The sequence below is a fragment of the Gopherus evgoodei genome, chromosome 1 (genome assembly GCF_007399415.2).
Source record: "Gopherus evgoodei ecotype Sinaloan lineage chromosome 1, rGopEvg1_v1.p, whole genome shotgun sequence".
NCBI lineage: Eukaryota > Metazoa > Chordata > Testudines > Testudinidae > Gopherus > Gopherus evgoodei.
This window is the reverse complement of record NC_044322.1, coordinates 344287910-344315053: the sequence shown is the minus strand read 5'-3', so window position 1 is coordinate 344315053 and position 27144 is coordinate 344287910. Positions and strand designations below refer to the sequence as shown.

At 40.6% G+C, this 27144-nt stretch overlaps 1 protein-coding gene across 15 annotated transcripts in view; it reads left to right on the top strand.

Annotated features, from left to right (window-relative positions):
• Nucleotides 1-27144, top strand: part of MAGI2 (membrane associated guanylate kinase, WW and PDZ domain containing 2) — a 1169121-nt gene that overhangs the window by 762990 nt on the left and 378987 nt on the right. For all 15 annotated transcript variants that reach the window (XM_030558726.1, XM_030558640.1, XM_030558551.1 and 12 more), the window contains 2 exons: nucleotides 5729-5939; nucleotides 22146-22225. In XM_030558726.1, coding sequence (XP_030414586.1) covers nucleotides 5729-5939; nucleotides 22146-22225 — 291 coding nt within the window. The remainder of the gene's footprint in view (nucleotides 1-5728; nucleotides 5940-22145; nucleotides 22226-27144) is intronic.

The window sequence follows — 27144 nt, the reverse complement described above, 5'->3', positions numbered from 1 at the left end:
GTGATCCTATCTGAAGCTTGTCTCCTGTCCTGATCTGAGTAACCCATGTCTGAATTAAACCCTTAAAGTAATCAACTATTGCAGGGACAAGGTAGGTGAGGTGATATTTTTATTGGACCAACTTCTGTGGTGAAAGAGACAAACTTTGAGTAGCTTGAAAGTTTGTTTCTTTCACTATCCAGAAGTTGGTCTAATAAAAGATATCACCTCACCCACCTTGTCTCTCTAACATCCTGGAACCAACATGGCTGCAACAACACTGCAATAATCTAATAGAGGCATCTTCAAGGTCCTTCACAGGAAGGACAGTTTTGTTGTCCATTGTGACAGAGATTGGGAGAAAAAGGGGAGGGTTTAGGGGAAAAGATCAGAAGATTGGTTTTGGACACGTTAAGTTGCAGCTGATGATTAAACATCCAAGATGAGATGCCAGAAGAACAGGTAAAGATTTTAGTTTGGATGGAGGGAGATGGACCTAGAGTAAGGGGGTAGATTAGTGAATCATCAGCATAAAAATGGGAGGCAAAGCCATGTTTGGGAATGAGGGGTGAAATCCTGGCCCAGTTGAAGTCAGTGGGGATTTTACTATTGACTTCTGTGTGGCCAGGATGTCATCAATAGATAGGGTGTAGAGGGAGAAGAGGAGGAGGTGTATACAGAGTTCTGAGTGAGCCATCCTGAAAAAGGGACAGAGAAACAGGAAGGCTCAGTGAACAGAACCAAGAAGGTGTGACAGGACATTTATCAATGGCACCATAATCACTTACTGGGATTTTGTAGCTCTTCTCCTTCCTATCATCTGTTTAGGGGATAAGATCTTTGGGGCATGTGTTTGCATAGCACCTATTATAGTGAGTTCTTAATCCTGATTGGGATCCTTAGCTTTTACCATAATACTAATTATTATTGTTGTTATTATCATCATATTAATTTATCGTTTGGATTTAGGGTGTCCAAAGTATGTGTGGTAGTGCTCATAAAGCATACATTTATACATACTGTTGGGAAATTCGCACTCCTATCAACAAAAAGTTATATCAGTCTCCTTAGCAACCAACATCAGGATTCAATACTTTACCAGCCACCACCTCTGGCTCCACACTTTTCACCGAAGCTGTTTTTACCCATTTCTAAACTCTGTATGAAACATGCCTTTATAACGTCATGGAACATTCAAAATGGGGAAGACCTGTCCAAGTGGTAATATTGGTAAAAAGGATCTGGGGATTATAGTGGACCACAAACTAAATATGAGCCATCAGTGTGATGCAGCTGCCAAAAAGGTTAATATGACTCTAGGGTGTATTACCAGGATGTTGTATGTAAGACACAGAAGCTACTTGTCGGCACTGGTGAGGTTCCCAGATAGAAGAATGTGTCCAGTTCTGGGCACCACAATTTAGGAAGGATGGGGACAAATTGGAAAGAGTCCAGAGGAGAGTTACAAAAATGGTAAAAGGTTTAGAAAACATAACACATAAGGAAAGGTTGGAAAAACTGGGAGCATTTAGTTTTGAAAAAAGAAGACCAAGGGGTAACCTGAAAAGTCTTCCAATATGTTCAGAGCTGTTATAAAGATGACAGTGGCCAATTGTTCTCCAGGACAGGCAGGACAAGAAGTAATGGATTTACTCTGCAGCAAGGGAGGTAGAGGTTCAATATGACGAAAAACTTTTTAACTATAAGGGTAGTTAAGCTCTGGAATAGCATCCCAAGGGAGGTCCTGGAGTCCCCATCATTGGAAGCTTTTCAAATCAAGTTGGACAAATACCTTCAGGGATGGTCTAGGTTTGCTTGGTCCTGCCACAGTGCAGGGGGCTGGACTTGATGACTTCTCAAGGTTCTTTCTAGCCCTTCATTTCTGTGATTCTATGTGTATTATTCATCTTCCCCTCCAGACAACTGGAAGTTATTGCAAGAATTACAAGTTTCACCCCAAAAAGGAAAAAAAAATTCAGGCTCAAATTAATTAAGGAATAAAACATGACAAGGAAAGTGTTTCAGAAGGATTATTGCATGCCCTCGGCTGCGCTGCAAAGCAAGAGGCCAAGTTCCAAATGTCGTCAACCATGCCAAAAGGTGCAACAATCCCAGAGGAGTGTGCTGTCTTATTACTATATAGGAATGATTTAAAAAGAGATGTATTAGTTCCTATGCAGGATTAGGAATTGTTGACTCAGATATGAAGACACCAATACTACATAAAAAGAACTATAACTGTTTTTTTCTCCAGAGGTGTACAAACCAATTCAAAAATCAATATTTTATATTTAGTTTATTCTCTGTCTATATTGCTTCGGGTAGCTGGGTTGTTTCTTTTCTTCCGAAAGTACAAGGTTTTATACTTTACAGCATGAATAATCTGCAGCATTAAAATAAAAACCCAACCTGGCACACTCATTTTACATGGTTAGGTGGAAACTTTCAAATGTTAGATTATAAGTAAAACAACAACGACACAACTGGAACTGCCAGCAACAACTTTGGGTTAAGAATCAAACTCTGGAATAATCAAATAAGACATTTTAGGGGTATTTTTGAAACATAAGAAAATGTATCACTAATCTAGCACTTCACATTTCCAGAGGGTAATTCATCAAATTTAGTAATTTGCCAATTGCTAAACTTTGTTTTGGTTTGTTACTATGTAGAGGAAACAAAATGGTCCAACTTAGTTCCATTTACAGTGGTTTTAAATGTATTTTTAATGCAGACTGTCTCAATGTTCCTTCTTTCCCCTGAATGTGCTATGTTTAACACATGTAATAAGAGGCTGATGTTTTCCCATTGCCTCCACTGCCACTTCTCAGGGCACTCACTGTTGATGTACTGCACTAAATTGCTTTTGAATATATTTTGAAACTGGACCATATAATCTTTTCCATTTGGAGATAGTATCTCCAGTTTTTCACCTGATATCAAGTCAATTAATTATTTTCTTTAGTGACAAATGTATTTTGGGGCACATATTATGGAACAATCGTTTTAAATCTTTAAATCAAAGATGCTATTTGAAGGCAGATATTTATGAGATGCCTTTGGGGTTTATTTCCTCCTTGTTAGTGAGTTGCTGTAATGTTTTGGATTTTATTCAACTTTAACATTTTTTACCAGAATTATATTTTTAAATCAAACATTATCTATCAATATATATATATATATTAATAGGAAGAGAATCAGGAAAGGTGATACATAGCTTACCTAAAGCATTTGAAACATATATACCCACAACAAAATATGTAATATTAAATGGCAATACAATGCTGGACTCTAAATCAAAGATTAGTGGAATGTCGATTCTGTAGTGTAAAATGTGGGTAGTTCTATTCAGAAATGCATTTTGTGAAAATGTCATTATAGCACCTTTATTTCTCACTTTTACACTTATCAAGAGGAGTTTCTCAGTATAGCCAAAATCATGTGTTCCTTAATCAGTCCACAATAAATATTGAGATCGGCTTAGAAATTTTGAGCTTTTTTTAAAAAATAATTAAATAAACATTGGGTCCTTTTTATTTGCCTTCTGTTTTTATGAGGCAGACCTCCAACTTATGTAAATGACCATAGCGCCGTTGACGAGAATGAAGATATGACAATTTATAGCAAGTGAGGATCTACCCTCTGCTTCTTAGGGTTCATATTTTCAAGCATTTCTCTGCAATGATGAGATCTGGGAAACACTTTTGTTGTTGTTATTTAATGACAGCTGAGATTCTCATCTAATCATATGACTGCAGAAGCTTGGTCTTTAAGAAAATGCCAGCTATCACAATACTTGAGATAAAATCACAAGAGTTGGCAACGCTGCTTTCCTAACTGCCAGACCTGTGATCTGAGAATCCAGCTATGATCTATCTGGCTCGCACATAATCACCAATACTAACGTTTCTGAAGGCAATTACAGTCTCAGTTAACCCCTGGTCCTTACGGTTTGCCCTTAGTTTCTCTATTCAGCCTCATAAGAACATAGGAACGGCTGTACTGTGTCAGACCAAAGGTCCATCTAGCCCAGTATCCTTTCTTCTCACAGAGGCCAATGCCAGGTGCTTCAGAGAGAGTGAAAAGAGCAGGAAATCATCAAGTGATCCATCTGCTGCCGCCCATTCACAGCTTCTGGCAAACAGAGGCTACGGACACCATCCCTGCCATCCTGGCTAATAGTCATTGATGGACCTATCCTCCATGAATTTATCTAGTTATTTTTTTATCTCTGTTATAGTTTTGGCCTTCACAGCATCATCTGACAAGGAGTTCCACAGGTTAACTGTGCATTGTGTGAAGAAATACTTCCTTTTGTTTGTTTTAAACCTGCTGCCTATTAATTTCATTTGGTGACCCCTAGTTCTTGTGTTAAGAGGAATAAATAACACTTCCTTAGTTACTTTCTGCACACCCATGATGATTTTATAGACCTCTATCATATCCTCCCCCTTAATCGTCTCTATTCCAAGCTGAAAAGTCCCAATCTTATTAATCTCTTCTCATACGAAAGCTGTTCATATCCCTAATCATTTTTGTTGCCCTTTTCTGAAACTTTTCCAATTCCAATGTATCTGTTTTGAGATGGGGCAACCACAGTATTCAATGCACACAGTATTCAATATGCGTGCATGCCATGGATTTATATAGAGGCAATATGGTATTTTTCTGTCTTATTAGCTATCTCTTTCTTCATGATCCCCAACATTCTGTTAGCTTTTTTGACTGTTGCTGCACATTGAGTGGATATTTTCAGAGAACTATCCACAGTGACTCCAAGAGTTTTAATATGGAGATATACCTATCTCATAGAACTGGAAGGGACCTTGAAAGGTCATCGAGTCCAGTCCCCTGCTTTCACTAGCAGGACCAAGTACCATCCCTGACAGCTCCACTAATTAGCTGGGTAGCCCTTCATTCTCTTGTGTGCAGCCGCCCAGGTTCGCACCTTAGCGGGAACTATGCGTGGGCCACATTAATGAAGCTTGAAACCACTGGTGGTCCCCAAACCACAGTTTGAGAACCTCTGACCTAATGACTTCTTATGCAGTGTTCCAGTTGACTAATAAACCCTATTGTTTTGAAAAAATTGCTTGAGTGTTCTTATAAATACTTGGTGAAGCGCATGAATCCTTGAAGAGTGGACAACTCTACACCAGGAGTCTTTCTCTGTCATTGGACATAGCTCACAGTATGGAACAGGAGTGCTAAAGCCCAGAGGTTCAGTCTGAAGAGTGGGTGAGGCCTTGTGGCCTACCCTGAAGAAAAAGTGAGGTCCCTGGGGATCTGACACATCAAAGGGGTTCCTGCAAGGGACAGTTCCAAAGCTGGGGATGTAGCACTGGTCCTGTGGATCCATGACAGCTAGTACTGCCGGATAAAAGGCTGCCTTCGCATCATTGCTAGCCATTGATTTGGGAGAACCCCTGGGAGAGAGCAAGCAAGAACCGTTAAGAAGTAGAACCAATGATATGCAGATACGGTAAATATTCCACAGAACCCCACAAGCCCTGCAGTGCGATGAAAAGCTTGTTTGCCCTTCTAGGTCTGATTTTCTTGGTTTGGTTTGTTGTTTTTTGTTGCTGTTGTTTTGTAATCTAGGTAAAAAGAAAAACTTCTTGGAGGGAAAACCAATAAAACCTTTGTCTTTGTCTGGAGACTTGAAGTTTCACAGACTTCCAAATCCTCCACGTTATGTAAATGAGTTACGAACACAGGGATAAGAAAGTCTTTTTTTCTTCTCTTGTAGAATCGAGTGAACATGAAGAGAAGAGTACAGGTGCCTCAGGTGAGATTTCTTCCCAGCCTTATCCTGCACCAGTATACAGTCAGCCTGAAGAAGCAAAGGAGAATATGGATGTAACAAAGCAAACAAAACCTGAAGAGAATGATGAGTTGGGCCCATTGCCTGATAATTGGGAAATGGCTTACACAGAAAAAGGGGAAGTCTACTTTATTGAGTGAGTCTTGCATATTTTTTCTCTCTTTCTATTAAAAAGTATGTCTGACTGCGTAGGGGAAACTGTTTTGTACTGGAATGTTACATAATGCACAATCCAAGATCCTCCACTCTGAACCAGCAGAAAGATCATGCATGTCATAGAAGTGACACAGAATTTAATGCCTGGTGCCAGGAATTTGTAACATTTTCCAGATTACTGGCTGATGTTCAGAAACAGCATTTGCTTTCAAGGGAGGTAGCTAAGGAACATGGTACTCTGCTGGCAATAGTTAAAGGTGGAAAACACTAATCTGTATTTAAGAATAGAACAACTCAGCCATATGCTTTGGCCTCAGTAGAAGGCCAGCCTCTCATGCTCATATATATTGTAGTACAATTGCTAGATTCTTAAGTCCTTGTCCTATATAATATATATAATGTGTTCTTTCTAAGAAAAAAAAAAGGATTAAATTTCAAGAAAAAAAGATAGACGATAAACTTATAAATAAATACCTAAGAACACAGATCAAATAATATTTTAAAATAAAACTCCTGAATGACTCAGGGATGGTGTAGCAGGGTGGCTACCCAGTACTGCCCTGAAGGGCTCGAAATCAACCCTGGTAGAAGGCTGAGGCTGCGAGAGGGCTGCTGCTAGGAAAAGCACCAAGCCTTGGCTGATTGGGGAACCAGCCACAGATGCAGCCATGCCCCAGTCAGGGCCCAGCTGTCCCTTATAAGAGGGCAGTGGGCCAGGAGCACACAGAGTCTCTCTCTCTCTAGATGTAGAGCGGGATGGGCCTGGCTGCCAGGAGCTAAACAGGGTACCGAGACTGGAGCAGGGCTGGGGGAAGGCCAGAGGAGCTGGGGAGCTATGGCCTAGAAACCTGCCCTCAGGCTGCAGGCCTTGGTAAAGGCCAAAAGAAAGGTACTGTGGTGCAGGGCTGGGGGAAGACCAGAGGAGATGGGGAGCTCTGGCATAGAAACCCCACAGCCTGCAGGCCTTGTTAAAGGCTGGAAAAGGTACTGGGGTTGCAGAGGGCAGCCCAAGGGTAGGCAGAGGCAGCAGGTCCAAACCCCCCTTGTCAGTGATGAATAGCAATTATACTGCAGTCTGCCCCAGTGAGCAGGGGCTAGATGGTGACTGGCAGTAGCCAAAGACTGAGGTGAGGTGAGGATAGAGGGGGGGGGTTCCCCAGGGAGGAGAGACCTAGATCTGTAGGAATACTGCCAGGGGGCAGCAGCACGGCCTGAAAGGGGCACTGGGGTCCAGGAGGGACTCGGGCCCAGCGGCAAGTGGGACACCGGCCTGCAGAGGGCGCTCTGGAAGCTGGAAACGCTAATTCCCTGAACAACCAGCAGGAGGAGCTGCAGGGGTGAGATCTGCCCCATGACAGATGGATAATGAGATATGGAATCTTTTTTTCTCTAGGTCAGTGGATCAAATCCAGTCTATGTCCATATAGTAATCAAAAATAATTATTTTCTGATCACTGTTCAGTGGCAACTGAGAAATGAACTGGTAGACTTTACATAACTATTATAGCAGTGACTAAATGGCAGCCACACTAGGACAGGTAATTGAATGGACATGATGTCACAACTATTTTTTCACCTCCCAGTGCTGCCCTGTGATGCTCCCCTGGGTTCTCACACTTGTGAGGTACTTTGCGACTACCTGCCCTTCACATGAAGTAGTTTTGCCTGATGCCTGCTGTAGCTCACCTCCCTAAAACCAACAGCTCTGGTCACAGACGTACAGTTACTTCCAGATGTCTGCAGAGCTTACCCATTCTGTGCAGCTAGTGACAGACACACACCAACCCTCAAGCCCTTCTGCCAGCATCCCCCTCTGAGGTATTCAGCCCCTGTCACTGGACACTCACAGAAATAATCAGGTAAGCTGTCTCCAAAAGCGACAGAATATACACAGTTTGACTGGCACAACTCAGATCAGATCTGACAACACAGCACTGGAATCTACTGATTGTGAAGGCAAATAAGTTTACTAGATTAAGATTTAAGAACTAGTGAGCAAGGATAACAGGAACAACAGGTTGCATGTAAAACCAAAAGTGTAACTCAGTTTTTAGACTCTATCTTAACTTTAACAGACTAAAGTTCTTGTCTAATTTCTCACCTAAAGCAGCCTCCCAGAATCACTAGCCCACATGGCTAGGATCCAACTTTCATGAATGGAAAAAGCACTGTCCTTTTTGCCTCCTCAGTGAAAGGATAAGAAAGGGGCCCTTTTCCCTTCCTCATATAGTCCCTTTTGAAGTGCACCCTCAGATAAGATTCTTCTCTCCCATTGAATGTTCTTCAGTGTTCTCCCTGTTGAGTTCACATCCCTCTCAGCAACATGTTTTTCCTATTGACTTCGCATGCAAATGGGGCTTCCATTGTGTTGGCTTAATTTACATGTGACAGAGAGATATACATCTTATCTCCTGTCTGAAAAAAAATGTAAACTCTTCCTGGTCACATAGTTTAAAAGTTATTTTTAGTAGGTACACACAATTTCTTATGTACCAATTACACATACCAGTCTGATCTAAGGTTTCATTTGATACCTTTCATGAAATTATAGATATATACTATGGCAGCAGTGTGTTCGGTGTAGTGAGTTTATCAGGCTCATAAGAGTTGCTGTTAAAGAATGTTGAACCCACTGCCAATTCTTAAGGTCACAAATCTCTCTGGGTTAATGCACTTTAGAGAGGAAAGAGTGAAGGGAAGATTGAATTGCCATTGCTTCTATTGTTTCTCCTGGGGTGGGGGGGGAAGAAATGTAAGTGATTGCAGTTGTCCATCCATTTCAAGTATATGGATGCTCAGTGCACCAGAGTTAGAGATTTTCACCTTAGCAGTACCTGTCAGGGCACCGCATGCTTCTTCTGCTGCCCTGTGCTGTTGCACGGTGGTATCCAGGGCGCACAGTTCCTTCTTACCGCCCATGATTGGTAGTCAGAGTGTGTTGGCTTGCTTCTGCAAGTGTTCTCTCTTTCAGGGAATTTGTTTTTTCTCTTGTATGTAGTGAACTGGTAATTTACTGTAAGTTTCGTTCATTAATAGTTTTTTCATAATTTATTGGAGTGTCAGTTCCCATTTCTTCTGGGATCTGGTGCCTGGTATTGGGAGATGCCTTGGTCTCTGGTTTTCTTTCCTCCACCCTCAATCTTCGATGACTCAGGTCTCAGATACATTGGCTTTAGAGTAGGGAGCTTACCTGGGGCCCCTCTGAACTCAGGGTCTATGGTCCTTAGGGGATCTCATTCTTCATATAAACTTCAGAGAGCTTGGAACAGTTTATCTTACCTTCCAGGCCTTCCTACATCATATTGGGGGCGGGAGGGGGGGCGGGAGGGGAATCTGCTTGTTTTCACAGACAACACCTCAGCAATGTTTTACCTCAACAGTCAGGGAGGAGCTTGCTCATCACTTTTTTGTCAGGAAGCAGGAATGTTCCATTCTATCAACCTTGAGGCCTCTTACTTTCTAGATATGCAGATGAGCTAACAGACTGCCTGAGCAGATCATTTTTGAGTCAACACGAGTGGTCTTTCTGCCCGGATGTAGCCAGATGCATTTTCCAGTGGTGGTGGACTCCCCAGATAGGTCTATTTGCAAACAAGTCAATCAGAAAATGTCATAAATTCTACTCCTTGCACAGCCTCAGTCGAGGCTCCATTACAGATGCCTTCCTGCTACCCTAGACAGAACAGTTCTAATACACTTTTCCCCAAATCCCACTCCAACACAGAGTGCTACTAAAGATCAAGCAGACTCACACCCAGGTTATATTAATAGCCTGAGTGTGGCCCCACCAACATTGGTTTTCTACTGTACTGGACCTCTCATTGGCAACTCCAGTCTCACTCCCGTTGCACCTGGATTTGGTCTCCCAAGACTACAATTGGCTGTTCCACCTGAACCTGCAGACCCTCCATTTAAGGGCCTGGAAGCTACACAGTTAAATCCCAGGGAGCAGGCTTGCTCAGAGCAAGTTTGTGATGTCTTACTAAGTAGTAGAAAGCCCTTGACCAGGGCTGCCTACCTGTCAAAATTGAGATGGTTCTCTATTTGGGGTTGTCAAACCAGAGTCTCACTGATGCAGTCCTCAGTTCAACACATACTAGACTATCCGTTGCATCTGAAGCAACGAGGCTTAACAATTTCCTCTATAAGGGTTCACCTGGCAGTAATACTGGCTTTTTAGCCTGACATGGATAACTGTTCAGTATTTTCTAATGATATGAAAATTTTATTCCTTTAGCGCCTCAAAAAGTTGTACCCACAAATAAGGGAACCTGTTTCCTCAACGAACTTGAACGAGGTCTTGTTGAAACTTATGGGACCACCATTTGAGCCTTTAGCAATGTGCTACTTACTACACCTTTTGTGGAAGGTGGTTTTCCTAATAGCTATCACGTCTGTCAGAAGGGTCACTGAACTGCATGCCCTGACTTCCAAACCATTTTATACAGTCTTCTTTAAAAATAAGGTATACTTACGCCCTCATCTGAATTTTCTCTCTAAAGTAGTGCCAAATTTTCATATCAACCAATTAATATAGTTACCAGTATTTTACCCAAAATTATACACAAATAGGGACAAGCTACTGCTACACACGTTGGACATTAGAAGAGCACTGGCGTTCTACATAGACAGGACCAAAATTTTTTGGCAATCCATCCAGCTATTCAGACAGACAGAATGGAAGGTCTTTCAGTCTCTTTTGAAAGAACTCAGCCTTGGATAATTTCCTGTATCAGTATCTGTTATGATTTGGCAGGCAGTTCTCCGACTGACAAGCTGACTGCTCACTCTGCAAGATCACAAGCAACCTCAGTGGCATTCCTCATGCAGGTCCCTATACAGGAGATTTGTAAAGGAGCAACCTGGTCATTGGGTCACAGTTTTGCCTCCTATTATGCCATCACTCTGTACTCTAGGGATGATGCCAAATTTGGTCAAGCTGTACTACTGTCTGTGTGTACATAAACTCTGATCTCACTGTCTATATTACTGCTTGAGTGTCACCAAGAGTGGAATGCACATGTGGAAACACTTGAAGGGAAGAAAAATGATTACTAACCTTTCGTAATTGTTATTCTTTGAGATGTGTTGCACGTGTCCATTGCACGACCCACCCTCCTACTCCTTACATCTGAGTTATCCGGAAAGAAGGAACTGAGGAGGCTCAGGGTCATCTGGGCCCTTTATAGCTGTTTTGCTGGTGCACGGCAGCAGAGGCACTCAACCTGCTTCAATGGGGGTACCACTGATGGAAAATGTTCAGTCAACTGTGTGCAGAGTGCACGCATGTCAAGAATGAAATGAACATATGCAACATGTCTCAAAGAACAACAGTCATGAAAGGTTAATAACCATTTTTTCATGGCTTCCGTTCTGGGGTCTTCCACAGGAGATCCAACAGACTATCCAGGATCTCCGTTTTGAGGGACCAACCCTCTTTTCTCAGCAAACTGATGACTAGTTTCACAGTCTCAAGGACTCCAGGGCTGTGTGAAAGTCATTGAGGATTTACACTCCACTCCTTAAAGAGAAGCAATTCTACCATTACCTGTCCTTTCTGCCTAGGAAACTGAGTCAGTCTGGGAAGAAAGGGAAACGTCATAGGAGGAAACTACCACCTCGTCATTGTTTGTCTTCATAAAGCTCTTCTAGACAGCCTGGAAATGCCCAGCAGTCCATTTCACTGCCTTGTTGAGGACAGCTTACCAATGTGCCTTTTGCCTGTTTCTTCTGTTCTTGTTTTTTCCAACAGATTATCTCAATGTGCTTGGACCCATATTACCAGATCAGTGGTTCCTAAGCATTGTGAAATTGGTATACACTATTTGACATTTTCTATCCTCCCTTCCCTACCTCTCTTCCCCATTCCTCTTCAGGCACCATACTCTCACAAGGAAGGCCTCACTTGGGATGTCCAGGTTCTCCTCCTGTTGGGAGCCACAGAGGAGGTCCCTCCTCTCCACAGAGGGAAAGAGTTTTATTCATGCTACTTCCTAATGCCAAAGGCAAAAAGGAGGTCTCAGACCCACATTAGACATGTGAGAACTGAACAAATATATTAAAAAAATGTAATTTGAATGATCAATCTGGCATCCATTATTCCCTTCTGGATCCCAGTGACTGGTACGCTGCCCTTGACTTGAGGGAGGTATATTTCCCTGTGAGTATCCATAAAAGCCACAGGAAATTCCTCAGGTTTATGGTCAACGACTCCGATTATTAGTTTACAGTCCAGCCCTTTGGCTTATCTGTGGCCTCACCAGCATTTACAAAATGCATGGCAGTGGTGGCTGTGTTTTCCTAAGAAAAACAGGAATACAGGTATTTCCATACCCGGACAACTAGTTGGTGAGAGTTTGGTCCAAAAGCCAGGTAGACTTCAGTGTGATCAAGATCCAGTCCCTCTTCATAGTTCTGGATCTGATGATCAATGAAGACAAGTTAGTCTTCTCCACTGTTAGTTTATAAGACCGGTCTTGGCTTCTACAGTAGTCAGGCTTTCCTCCTGCAAGTCAGATTCCAGACTATGTTAGCCATTTCATTAGACCTGAAGACTCATCCAGCCATGACTGTAAAAAACTTCTTCAGACTTCTAGGGCACATAGCCTCATGGACATATGCGTTTTGGCATGCCAGACTTCATCTCAGGAAGTTGCAGAGCTGGGTGAGCTCAGTGTATTCCCTGATTAGTCAATCCACTGGACATGCTGGTTCAAATATCCACAGGAGTCTTTGAATTGGTGGATGAACCCAACCAATGTACATGTGGGAGTTCCCTTCGACCCCCCACAACCATCTCTTTTCCAAGCTGAACTGTCCCAGTCTTTTTAATCTCTCCTCATATGGAAGCTGTTCCATATCCCTAATCATTTTCTTTGTACTTTTTCCAATTCTAACATATCTTTTGTCAGATGGGGTGACCATAGCTACATGCGGTGTTAAAGGTGTGGGTATACTGTGGATTTATAAAGTGGCACTATGATATTTTTTGTTTTATTGTCTTTCCCATTCCTGCTGGTTCCTAACACTTTTTTGACTGCCGCTGCAGTTCACAAGAAACAGAGAGGAAAAATCACCATGTCCCCAAATGACAGCCCCACTCAGAAAAGAAGTGGTAACATATTCCTGCTTAAAGAGGGCTTTGCAAACAATATAACTTTACAAACAATATAATAAAACTTCGCTTTATATTATTACTAATTATTTCTATTACCATGGCCTCTAAGGTGATTTAACACTCTTTTCAGATTCTTATTTTAGAGACAATGTTGCAGTGATGTTTTCATAAAATGTATAAAATCACCAAACTAAATAAAGCTTGCACTTCTTACACTTCTGTATGTGCTAATAACATGACTAACACTCTAGATAGCCTCGAGTATGCAAGTCTGAAAAGTGCAGAAATTGTTGACACACAAGTGATCTTTGCTGAAAAGGGCAAAATATGCTTATTCAAGAAAAAATAATAAACAGAGGAACTTCCCCCAAGTAGAGCATATATAAGCTTTCCTGAGGGGTGGCTCAAACATACTTCTGATCTTTCCCCATGCACATACCTAATTTTTTTTGCACATTTTGCATGCTTTGATAGAGGCCACTGTGGAACTGTACAATGTGAAACCATTTTTTAACCCTGTGCAAGAAAAGCTGTATGATTTATGTATGTTATTTTTTGTAACAGAAACACCAAGTTGCTACAGTGATAAGAACTACAGGAATCAATTCAGTTGAAAACAAACATATATTTCACAAGGAATAAAGTGAATGCAAATAACTCTGCTGTTTATAAAGCAAAGCCCGCCCATAAATTCTTTTGATGGTACAGCTTCCTTTCTTTACAGAAAATGTGATAGTTTATACAACAGTTGTAGCAATCACCATCTTTCACTTGCGCCAGTCTGTTACATTAAGCCAAGAAATCAGAGGTACAGACTGGATAAAAAGAGTGCAATAAATATGTGCAAAAATTAAGATATATTTGTGAATAATGTAAGTGTTAGAATACAGAATTGCTCAGCCTCCAAAATGTAAGATTATTTGCTAGGTCCTGAACTAAATGTGATCTCTTTGATCATTTAGTTCTTCATATTGTTCAGATTTCACAGGGTTAAGCTTGGATGCCATGCTGTGGGGATGCCATTAAATTGCCTCTTTGTTTATGAGTCAGTTTGGTTAATGGCATAAAAGAGGCTCCGTTTGCTTTAGTGAAAAACAGAAAGATAAAAAGACAACAAAAACCTATTTGTTTAACACCATCTCCCCAAAGAGTGGTAAACACCATATCATGATTATTAAATTAGAGATAAAAACGGACATTTTAAAATGTAAATCACACTAGGTGAAAAAAATGTCATTACTGTGCAGTTTCTATTCCTGCTACATTTGAGGTTTTTGTGACTTGTTCCTTTAAACTCCAAGGACTCCAAGCAGTAAGTGATCTCAGATTCTTTAGCTTTCCCAGGTATACCCAGATGATTTAGATTTCATATTTTTCTAAGTTCTCCTCAAACTAACCTAACTAAATTTTTAAGCAAGTTCATATATCAAAACATTCCCATTGGAATGAATGTGGCAGACTTAGAAGGGAAAGAAAAGCAATTTGATAACAAGAAGGATCACTGTCTGTATACTTTATTATTGTTAATCATGGATGGCCAGTTTAGCACCATAAAAAACACATTGGAAGGCAGTGTCTCTGCCCCTGGGCCTAACTAGACAAGACATTTCAGACACAAAGTTCTCAGGATGACTCAGTGATACTTCTATAGAGCATACATAGGTTGGTTGGTTTGTTTCCATTTTTGAAATAGGTGCATGACTGTGTGTTTGCCTAGGTGAGTTAACATTGATAGGCGCAGAGAAAAAACAGGAAGCACATACCTCCATGTGATGCTCACCAATATTTGTTATGAGGAGCAATTCACACACAGTTCTTGGTGCTCCTTTACAGTCTCCCTTTTATATATAGATCCAAATATTCAAACATGGGCATCTAAACAGGAGTCAATCCCCTACATTTATTTTTATTTAGAATAAATGATAACGAGAACATGCAATAATTAAAATGTCTATTTGTAAATTGCACATGCCAACAGAAGTCTCCCGTTCTGCCTCTTCTCCCCCACTTTAAACAGAACTGATGAGTGTGACCTGTCTCAGTTTGAATGCACAAGTCATAATCATAATGTTTTTTTCAATTTTTCTCTCTTCCAAAAAGCTGTTACCAAAAACTCCTTTAGCCCTCCAGTCTTAGCCCCACGCCTGAAGCAAATGCTACAGAGAAGAGTTGAACCTTGCACTGTATTATAAAGGTCAATAGGCACTGGCTCCTTTGGATCTTATTAAGATAAATACAACAATATTAAAAGCTCTATAAAGCCCCAATTCAGCAAAGTGTTTAGTCTCATTCTTAACTTTAAGTAAATGCATAAGTCTACCAGGTTCAGTAAATCCCTAAGCATGCACTTTTAAATAAGAGAGTGCTTGAGTGCTTTGCTGAACTGGGACCTGGAAAACTGAGGTTATTAGGTTCTTTCTGCCACCCCAAATAATGATACAAACCTCTTCAGGACCTTTCCCTGTAGCTTCTTTTTACAGTGCATCTCTAAGGTGCACATCAGGAGAGAGGGCTCCCCCTCCATCTGTGAATGAGGCCTGTCTGTACCCGTATCACCATCATCTCCTGTAGAATTCTGCATCATCAGGCTCTTCTGAGATTGATTCCTAGGCTCCCGTTATTCTTGTGCAATACTTACATGCCACATTGAATGGATGAGTTTCCTATCAAGTAGAGTATGATCATATGCTGCTTCTGATCTTGGGGCCCTAATATAACTCATAGTAGGAAACTAAGACAAGCCACCCTTGACTTGTTCTCTCCAAGGCCATTTCCTTGTACCCATGACAGACTGTCCTGCCATTGGTGAATTTACTAAAATTGAGGAAACATTTTGTGCAGATTCTTTTTTAAAAGACTTTCTCAATCTGCTCTAGTAGTGCATTTTTCTCCTCCTTTCTCCAAATCACTATCATTCTTTTACCTCTACACAAACATCCTCTCAATCCCCAAACCAGGCTACAGACAGACCTCAAGTTCTGTTTCTTCACTTTCTCATTCACAGCCCTTCCCACTTCCAAGATCTCTCCTTCCCCCACATTGCAGATTTCTATTTTAACCCAACCCACCAAGTTTTGGGTTTATATTATGGAATTTCATGCCCCAAAATATGAGTCAGTTCTGTTTTTCTTGGAACCTATTCTTCTACTTTCACACTTACAATCAAAATACACCTACTTTAGATTTAATGAACTAGAACCACCATAAGGTAGAGAACTAAATGTCTGTAGTAAATCTGAATTACAGCCGGAGGTGAAAGTAAGCTGGTCCGGTCTGGCGTACCGGCAAGAGCTGTGGGGTGCCCCGGGCCCTTTGAATCACTGCCGGAGCTCTGGGCTCAGGCAGGGATTTAAAGGGCCTGGAGCTCCAGCCCCTGTGGGGAGCCCCAGGCCCCTTAAAGCACCACTGAGCCCCACTGCCGGAGCTCTGGCAGCGCTTTAAAGGGCCCAGGGCTCCCTGCAGTGGCCGGAGCCCTGCCGCCGCTACCCTGCGGCTCCAGCAGTGATTTAAAGGCCCTGGAGTTCCCAGCCACAGCCAGAGCCCCAGGGCCTTTAAATCTTGAAAGGCCCTGCCTCTTCTGGTTGAGGCCACGGCACCACTCAGTATTCCGGCTTACCGGTAAGTCCTTTAAGTTACTTTCCCCCTGATTACAGCCAACAGAAGAAGGACTACAAAATTGTGATTCCAGTGCCCTATTTTCCTGTCACCGAACCCACACAGATCTTAACTAAACTGCTTGAAATCAGTATTAATCCAGCTGAAAAATGTTACATGTCCAGAGCTCTGCCTGAGATGTGAGTAAAAGGCCGAGCATTTAGAACAAAAAATCAAAAAGGCAGGAGAAATACAGTGGGATATTGGATCTCTGTCTGTCTCATATATTCTCCTTTGCCTGAACTTTTACATTGTGGACCTTCTTGAATGCTGTGCAGTACATTGAAAAACTCTCAACTGACTTGAACTATATACTGGCAAGTACCCCTTTCATAAGGCATTTCACAATAACATGCAAATTACATAGCTGAGAGAGCCACTGTTTTCAGTTAATTTATGGTGTTTTCAAGACATTAAAGACAATTACTCTTGGAAACTACAGCCCATATTCCTTTCAGAAATTTGCAGAAGATTGTCTGAAGTCTCTCTTAGTATAAGAGATTGAATCTGTCAAAGCGCTTAAAACTGACACATTGCTAATGCTAATTCATCAAACAAAAACTACACTAAAATAGAGCAGTGTCTTGCACATATCCACAAAAATTAGGAAATGCGTTGTTGAGGCCAGATTTATGAAGGTGTTTAGGCTCTAAAGATGTAGATAGCCGCTCAGTAGGATTTTCAAAAGCACAGAGATGGCTAACTCCTATGGGAGTTAAGGGCTTAGGTACTTTTGAAAATCCCACAAGCTGCCTATCTGTATCTTTAGGTGACTTTATATCTTCCTCTTGCCCTCAGTGTCCAATATCTGAGGACACTGGCACACATCGTAACATTAACTAGGTATCCTGTTGTGCCTCAGTAGTGGACGTATAATGCTTCTGTGTGCATTTTCCTGCGTTCTGCTGCACTTAGAGGTGAACCTCAACCACTGTCCAGAGCAGTTTTTCTCAAATGTTGTAACTTGGTCCCAACCTGCAAATTTCTATGTACATTTTCAGCATGCAATAAATTTTGTTTTTAAGTGGGCTCAGGTTATGTGAAAATGGATAGCCCTATAGCGGCCTTATCAGCATGAGCAGCAGTAATGTTCGCACTGCTGTATTGCATTGCTGCCCGCTCCAGAAGGACACCACCCTAGCGGTAACAGGATACTCCACTCCCCTTCTGGTGAGAAAGTACTATTAGTATTCCTGTGTATGTATATCTTATGGCACCTTTGATATCTAGGGGTATCGTATATCTACACTAGAAACACGACAGTGGTGCAGCTCTGCTACATTACAGTACAGCTGTGATGCTGTAATGTAGTGTAGCGCAGACACTTTCTCCAACAATGGAAGGGCTTCTTCCATCGCTCTAGTAAATCCACTTCTCCAGGAGGTACTATTAGGTCTACACTGGGGCTTAGGTCAGCTTTACCATATAGCAACATAGCTAGGTCAACCTAAGTTTTAGGTAGAGACTAAGCCTAGGTTTAATGGTGCCAACTGTAGTAGTAGATTTTGTGTTGTACCCCCAAACGCTCCTGAAAATAGATGGAGATCTACCATCTATTTCTGTCACTCTATCATAGGCACATATATGGCCCCCATTACTACAGATTCTGAGCACCTCATACTCTGAAACGTATGTATCCTTACAATACTCTGGTGAGGTAGGAAAGTGCTATTATCCACATTTTACAGCTGGGGAACAGGAACACAAGGAGTCTAAGGTCATATAAGAGGTTGGTAGCAGAGCAGGAATTGAACCTGGTCTTCTGAGTTCCAGGCTGGCACCCTAACCACTGGACAATTCTTCCTTTCATTCCACATAATCCAGATGGAGAATAATTTTTGCATGAAACTTCATAATTTTCCCATGTTAATATCATACTTTGGTTATAATAAAATATTTCTATAGCCCACTAGTACATAGTATTGGCAATTTCAGTTAAAACAGCAATAATTATTTAATTGATTTCAGGCTACATTATTAGGCTTAGCTACTTTCATTTTGTATTTTAGGCATTATTCAGTAAATTCACAGTGGACACTAGACTTCTGCACAATTTCTCCCTTGTACACTGGTAAACAAATTAGGGTGAATTAAAATTTTTCACTACTACCATGTTCCAGGAGCATAGCATAGTGCAGGGGTAGGCAACGTATGGCACATGTGCCGAAGGCGGCACACGGGCTGATTTTCAATGGCACTCACACTGCCTGGGTCCTGGCCACCAGTCCAGGGGACTCTACATTTTAATTTAATTTGAAATGAAGCTTCTTAAACATTTTAAAAACCTTATTTACTTTACATACAACAGTAGTTTAGTTATATATTATAGACTTATAGAAAGAGACCTTCTAAAAACGTTAAAATGTATTACTGGCATGTGAAACCTTAAATTAGAGTGAATAAATGAAGACTCGACACACCACCTCTGAAAGGTTGCCAACCCCTGGCATAGTGTAAAAGCCTATGGGAACTTCGACATCGAAACTCTTTCATCGACATCGAAACTCTTTCAATGGCTTTTGACTTTAAGAAGCTGCTTTTGATTTCAAGGGGGAATCTTGTCCTCGGTAGCAAAGATGTAATTTTGTTCAGGAATTTTACACCTGCCTTTCAGTTCAGTTACCACATGCAGTAATCAGGCTCATGGAAATGATGTAGGGGAGACTTTCTGAGCATGCCTTCCAGTGATGAAGTAGGGTTCTTTGCTGAATAACCGAAGAGAAGCCAGGGAAAAATGTTAATTGCACTGCAGCTATATTTCTTTCTGGATGCTTTTACTGCATCACCTCACCCCTTTCACTCAGTCAGTGATACCAGCCTTGAATGCCTGTTTGTGCACTTTCTCAATTGCCTTTGCATTTCCTCTCAAGCTGCCCTGTATAAATGGACTAATCTGAACTAATCTGTAAAACCACTACCTTCTCTTTCAAATCTGTCTGCGGGACTCGCATCTGTTACGACACCTGCAAGAAGCCAGCTGACCACTGATGGTTAGTATGAGTGGCAGTGTAGATAGCTGATATTAGGAATAATTTTAAAAGTTTTTTAATGGTTCAGCAACATTAATGTGTGTGCACAGTTTGTGCAACAGTGTGACATTAGTGTTGTTATTATGTATATTAATATAGTGTTCTTGTTCTGCCTTCCTCTTTCTCTCCTACTGTTTGCTATGTTTATTGATTAGGTTTTTGGTGTTTTAATTAGATTATTAACTGCTTATCCTGGCCACAGCTTACAAAACAAGGAGAAGTTGAGTCTTTAAGAAAGTCACACCTATGTTGGAACAGCACTTAACTGTTTGCTGGTTAATTTCTTAGATTCAACAAAAGACTTGGAAAATGCAAATCACTAGTTCATACTTTAAATAGTAATATTGCTCTTAGTTTTCAAACTCAGGTGCCTAAATTTGGCGCCTAAATGTCCCTTTTGGTGCCTAAATAAATACCCATTTTAGACACCTACTATGAGAGTTGACTTAAATGTGTATTTAAATGATGCATCAACTCATCATATAGATTTGGTAACATGTTGGAGAGTTCTTAAGTTGCTCTAGGCTGAGGCAAAGTGACTTAGTGGATAGACCACTCAGCTGGGACTATGGAGTTCTTAGTTCTATTTCTGGCTCTGCTGCTGGGTGACTTTAGGGGAGTCACCTCACAGCTATGTGCCTCAATTTTTCCTATCTGTAAAATGGGGGTGGTGATACTGACTTTCTTTGCAAAGTGCTTTCATCTACTGATGAAAGCGTTATGTAAGAGCTATTTATTATTATTCGAGGAAGCCTGAAGGAAAGTGCTGGTGGATTCCTGCTGACTCACTGTAGCAAGTGGGGCTCACTATCCCTACTCTAGATTACAGGCAAGTGGGAGTGGTTCTAGAGAAGCTCTAGGCAGAACAGTCCTCAGGAAAGAACCCTAGCCACAGATGATTTAAAGTATGGGCCAAAGGCTTAGGTTGGAAGTTATTTTATTATTATTAATTTCTACATAAATGAAGCCACAACCCAGAGGAGGATGGGCCTTTACTCTGTTCAACAACTGTAGACTGTGTTTTGGTGTAGGGTGGGAAAGCACCTGCTCCCAGTGCCTAAAATGGGTATTTAAATGCTGAAATACAAATTTAAGTGGCTACTTCAGGCATCCAAATATGAAAATTGGCCTTATTATTACTGGTGAAATCAAGGCAAAGAGAAGAATTGACATACCCAAGAGCACATAGGCAGTTAGGATAGGAGTAGGGATTAGAATGCAGGACTCTCTTATGCTTAATGGAAGGATCACACCACTGGACCAGATCTCACTATGTATATAAATCAGTACGAGTAATTGATAAATTACAAAATGTATCCAGATCAATTTTTGACTGGCTGCCTGGTTCTGTCTGCGTTTCACTAACACATCCAATAAATGCTTTAAATAAATTTTAAATTAGACAGCAAGTGTTATATTAATAATCTAAATAATTCAATAATATATAAAACTGTACAAAGTGAGCAACCTCCTAGGATGTGTTAGATAAATAAAACATGCCTTAGAAAGGGATGTCAGTGTTAGAAGACAGGCATCTGTGCAAATATGAGAATAATTGTTACATCTCCTTCCCGTTTTATAGCCTTCCTTTCTTGGCATTATATTTTTATTTGTCTCCAAATTCAAAAGGATATGGAAAGGGTATACGTTAAAAAAGCTTGTTTTAACTCTGATTAGACGCTCTCTGTGTCAATTCATTGGGCAAAATACTCTCCTGGAAAACAATTTGTACCAATTCAGAGGCTATTTCATTGCTGATTCCTGAAAGATCTATTCTGAGTATAGCAAAATAGCCACATGATTCATTCAGCTTTTGCAAAATACATCTATCGTGGTAGAAGAATTAGATTTGGAATAGATAAAGGTTAGTTAAACAAAGTGTCATTAATCACTCTCTTAGAAAATGTATACTTTGCAGGAGCACACTGTAATTTGCATCATTTTTGCAATGCCTTGCCAGCATGGCTGTTAAGAAATAACAAACACGTACGTATGAAAAGGACAGGTTTAAGATGAAAATAATTCTATCCAAAAACTCTGAGGATGGTATGGAATCCTGTCGACTGCACTCATTCAACTAGAGAACACTGTATTTGTAATAAATTCCTTTTGCTTTGGATGAGTTCTGCATTTTCAATGAGGTTAACTTGGCAACATTCTAGTTGATTTTAATAAAAATAGCTGCTTTGAGGACAGGGAGCTGAGGTTGCCAAATTTACAGCTGCCTTGCACAATTACTCTTACACCTCCTTCAGGGCTACTTAGAACCAGTAAGCAAATTAAGTGTATCGATTGCAATTTTGTTGGACTAACCCTTTTTTTCTTAAGGAATAAACTTGATTCCTTTCAGTATGTGTCTGCTCAGAGTGATCTTTTTTCTTTTCAGCCATAACACAAAGACAACATCATGGCTGGATCCGCGACTTGCGAAAAAGGCTAAACCTCCTGAAGAGTGCAAAGAAAATGGTAGGTTATTAAGTTTTCATTGCTGCTCAGAAAGGATTTGTCTTTGTGTGTGTGTCTCTCTGAATTCTTAAAAAAAGGAAGGCATTTTACAGACTGCTAAAAGGTGTTTAATTGCTGCTTTGGTTATAAGCCATAAGTGATACAGTATTCTCAATGTGCCATGTGTTTCTGCGTTTTAGTCCCACTTTCTGATGATATCTGAAGCTGAGGATCGCAAGTGTGTTTTATGTCTGTTTTGTTTTTTGACTCCTTGACTGACCCCTCTCCCTTATCTCCCACTGAGAACTTTGATCTGCAGAACAGAATCTCTTTTAAGATTCTGAGCCTTCAGTCTACAAGAAATGCAGTTCATAAGGGAAACCACAGCACCATGAGAAATGAATAGTATTTTGATTTGATTTGAAATCCACAGTGCTGTGCTAGTTAGTATTTAAACAAAACAGTGTCTGATAGAACTGGGGGTGGTGGGGGGGAGAGAACCGTCACTGTTACAGTTCCAGGCCAGATATTTGGTGTTGCAATAAAAATAGTTTAATAAATAAAAACAAAAATAAGATTGGAGACATTTAAAAGAAATATATTCGTTATGAAAAACAGATAAAAGTGGATTTTGGTTAAAAAATATATCAACTGTGAGATATAGCTCTCATCAACTGTATATCTTTATGTACACTCTATAGCTTTTCAGATTTTCTCTAGTAAAGTTTCTGTCATTAAAACAATTTAATAAAATTATGCTAATAAATGCATTCTAATGAATCTTTTTCTTAGATGATATATTTAAATTGTCCTGTATTTCAGTGTTGGTTTAGCTCACCAAGTATCATAAGGTGGAAGGGAATGATTTATTTATTATTATTATTTATTTTGAGCCATAGAAAAGATACAGGGGATTTTACACCTACATTTATTGCATTAGTTTAAAACTTATTTGTGACTATGTGTTTAATGTACTAACATAAAATACTAGATGTTTTCATACACCTCATTGATTTATGTGAAACTGCCATTATACCTAATATTGATTAATGTAAACATTATCAGTAGAAGGGTAATTTATGCCATTTTGCGCTGGTAAAAGACAGAGAATCATTGATGAATATTTGGGTATATAAAAATGTAAGGTCAGAGGTATGGTACAAAATCTTCTCTTATTTTATATAAATCTGTGCAGTTTTTAAATACCCATTCATTCCAAGAATCTCTCCCCATTTCAGCAGTAATCCTGACTATCTCTTCTGATATGAAAAATATTACATCTGAATAATTTTGTGATACATTTTTTCTAGCTCTGATAATGCTAGTTCCCCATGTCTTAAGTGCTACAATGCATACAGTAGAAGTATTACTGACACAAAACAAGAGGACTTGAGTTTTGCATTAGAAATGTGTTTCACGCGCATGTTACTTGTATGACATATCATTGCCCAGTGCTTAGTGGTGCATTGTCTTGAGTTTAAATAACAAAACAAATCTAGACAGTGATACATCAGACATTGCTGAAAACAAAAATATATTGCTTCTTTTCCCAGCAGTTGCAATTCACCAAAACCGTAACAACTACTGTAATGTCAAAAACTGAAATCATTTCAGATTATTTATAGATTATTTTGCAGCCATTTGACTAGGGTGTTACTGGATAGCATTCTGGGTCGCCCTTGCTTTCAAGAGTTGCTCAGCTCGTTAATGCAAAGTACTTGAAGTGAGGCGTAAAAGATTTTAGGGAGAGATCTTATGCTCTTTTTCTCAAAGTAAAGCTCTCTGATGTAACATACACAATTTTCCTGTAGTTCTTTGCTTGCTCAAGATAGAAATTGCTTGGTTTCTTTAATTTTTTGAGTCTCCACAGAAATACAGGCCCTCAAAATGGCAGATGCTTGTGAGGAGTGTTACCAGCTTGCCATTAACATCTGACATTGGAGAGTTTATTTGGCACACAAGGTTTTTTAGATTTAATGCCAATTAAGTACTAACTTTATGCTGGTTTCAGCTAAACGCATACGTAAATTTGTTTTATGCCAAAGAAATTATTTGCTCTTTACAGTTTATGATCTACTAAAGTTCACTTCTAGGTGGAGATTCAGACTTCTAGAAAATGTGACAGGGTCAGGCCAGATGTATACAGGAGAGTGTTAGAAGGCAGATATATTAGTCCCAGATTAGGTAGATCCCTTTTCCCTGGGTAAAGTAACAGGGTCAGTTCCAGAACAAGCAGGAACTTGGTAGAACCATTAAGGCAGGGCAGTTAATTAGGACACCTGGAGCCAATTGAGAAGAAAACTGCTAGAATCAATTAGGGACAGGCCAGCTAATCAGGACACCTGAGTTTAAAAAGGAACCTCACTTCGGTTTATAGCGTGCGAGGAGCTGGGAGCAAGAGGCACTAGGAGCTGAGAGTGAGAAGGCGTATTGCTGGAGGATGAAGAGTACAAGCATTATCAGACCACCAGGAGAAAGGTCCTGTGGTGAGGATAAAGAAGGTGTTGAGAGGAGGCCATGGGGAAGTAGCCCAGGGAAGTTGCAGCTGTTGCGCAGCTGTCCAGGAGGCACTCTCGGCAGCTGCAGTCCACAGGGCCCTAGGCTGGAACCCAGAGTAGAGGGGTTCCCCCCAAACCTCCCAACTCCTGATCAGACACAGGAGGAATTGACCTGGACTGTGGGTTCTACCAGAGGGGAAGGTCTCTGGGCTGTTCCCTGACCCACATGGTGAATCTCTGAGGCAAACAAATCCGCCAATAAGTATAGGACCCACCAAGATAGAGGAGGAACTTTGTCACAAAAGTCAATGGTGCTTAAATAGGAAATGATACATACTTTGTTTCCTATATTGTTGTTGTTTTTAGGGTTTGTGTTTCTGCAAGTTAGTTTCATTGTCGCTCACGGTTTGTGCTTTATTTTATTGCAGTTAGAATTTGCACTGGCTAAATGGAACGTTTTATGCTGGCCACACCATATAACCAGTTCTGTAAGCAATTCTCCAGACCAGCCCCTTCTGCCACTCTCAGCCCCTTCCTTCCTGTTCTTTTCCTTCCTGTTCTTTTCCACTCCACTCTCTCTGCCACCCTGGATTCTTTTCTATTCCTTTCTACCTCAGAGTCTATCCACTCATAACATGTGATTGCTACATTTTTCGGCTGCTGACCACTAGAGTTTCTTCCACTACAGACAAAGCCTCTGCTTTCGGCTGTTCTGTGTTCTTTGACAAATAATACTAATTCTCCACTCTCATTGACTCCCAAGCCTCCAGTCCCATCTCCTTATTTATTAACTTGGCATCCTCTAAACCCTCTCTGCACAGGTTCTAACTGACCTTTTTAGTGAAAATGACAAGATCCACCAAGAACCCTTTCCTCGTCCTCCTCCCCTGTCACAGAAGCCATGGCTTCCTGCTCACTCTTCTCCTATAATCCCACCTGCCACTCAGTGCCCATCAGAGAGGTAGTGTGGAGACCTGATGTCTATTCTTCTCTGCCTTGACCTGCTGTGTGACTTTGGGCAAGTCACTTCACTTCTTTGTGCCTCTGATTCCCCGTCTATCATATCTATTTCGACAGTAAATTCTCTGAGGCAGGGACTGTCTGTTACTATGTTTATATACACTGCCTCACACAATGAGGGCCTGATCTCTGTTGAGGGCCTTCAGGTGCTACCATAATGATCAGGAATTTCCATTACAAATCATTCTGACGGAAAAGGTAGTTTTGGCAGAATTTCAATTTTTTACCGAAATTTTTGATTTGCCAAAAAGATTGATTTTCTGTTGGGAAAATTGAAATAATATTTTCATTTGCTCAGTTTGACCTGAATTAGAATACTTCCTTTCATCTTAAACAGGACCCAAACACTTAGTTTTAAATCCGTTCAAAAAAGCTTATGCTGCATTTATTTATGATGCACTGAGAGTTGTAGTTCTGGCCCCATTCCCTTCCGTGGACCAGACTCCCTGAATGACTACATCTCCCATAATAACAAACTAATAATTATAATAATAAATAGTTTATAGCCACTTATATAATGCTTATCATCGGTACATCACAAAGCGCTTGACAAAGGAGGTCATTTATTTCAGCATTATAATTTCCATTTTACAGATGGGGAAACTGAGACATAGAGGGGGAAAAGGGACTGACTTATATTTCCTCTCATAGTTCATCATGGAATGTTGGCATTTTGACTTTTTTGGCCAGTTTTGGGATGAAAACAAATGTTGAAATGATGGAATTTCTTATGGAAAGGAAATTCTGAATTTTGCTCAGCTCAGTAACAATTCTGCCTCCATTATTGGTCCCCATCAGTCAGTATCGTAGAATCATGGAAATGTAGGGCTGTAAGGGACCTTGAGAGGTCATTAAGTCCAGAGCCCTACAATGAGACAGGTCCAAGTAAACCTAACCCATGCCTGACATATTTGTCAAACCTATTCTTAAAAACCTCCAATGATGGGATTTCACAACCTCCCTTGGAAGCCTGCGCCAGAACTTAACTACCCTTTTGTCCTAATATCTAACCTAAAGCTTCCTTGCTGAAGATTAAGCCCACTGCTTTTTGTCCTAATTTCAGTGGACATGGAGAACAGTTGATCCCCATTCTCTTTATAAGAGCCCTTAATATATTTGAAGATTGTTATCAGGTCCCTCAGTCTTCTTTTCTTAAGACTAAACATGGCCAGTTTTTTTTTAACTTTTCCTCATAGGTTAGGTTTTCTAAACCTTTTATAATTTTTGTTGCTCTCCTTTGGACTCTCTCCAATTTATTTACATCTTTCCTAAAATATGGCGCCCAGATTTGGACATAGTAGTCCAGCTGAAGACTGAAGCAAAATAAGCATTAAAAACCTCAGCCTTTTTGATGTCATCAATTATTAGCTCTCCTTCCCTGGTAAGTAGAAGACGTACACTTTCCTTCATCTTTCTCTTGCT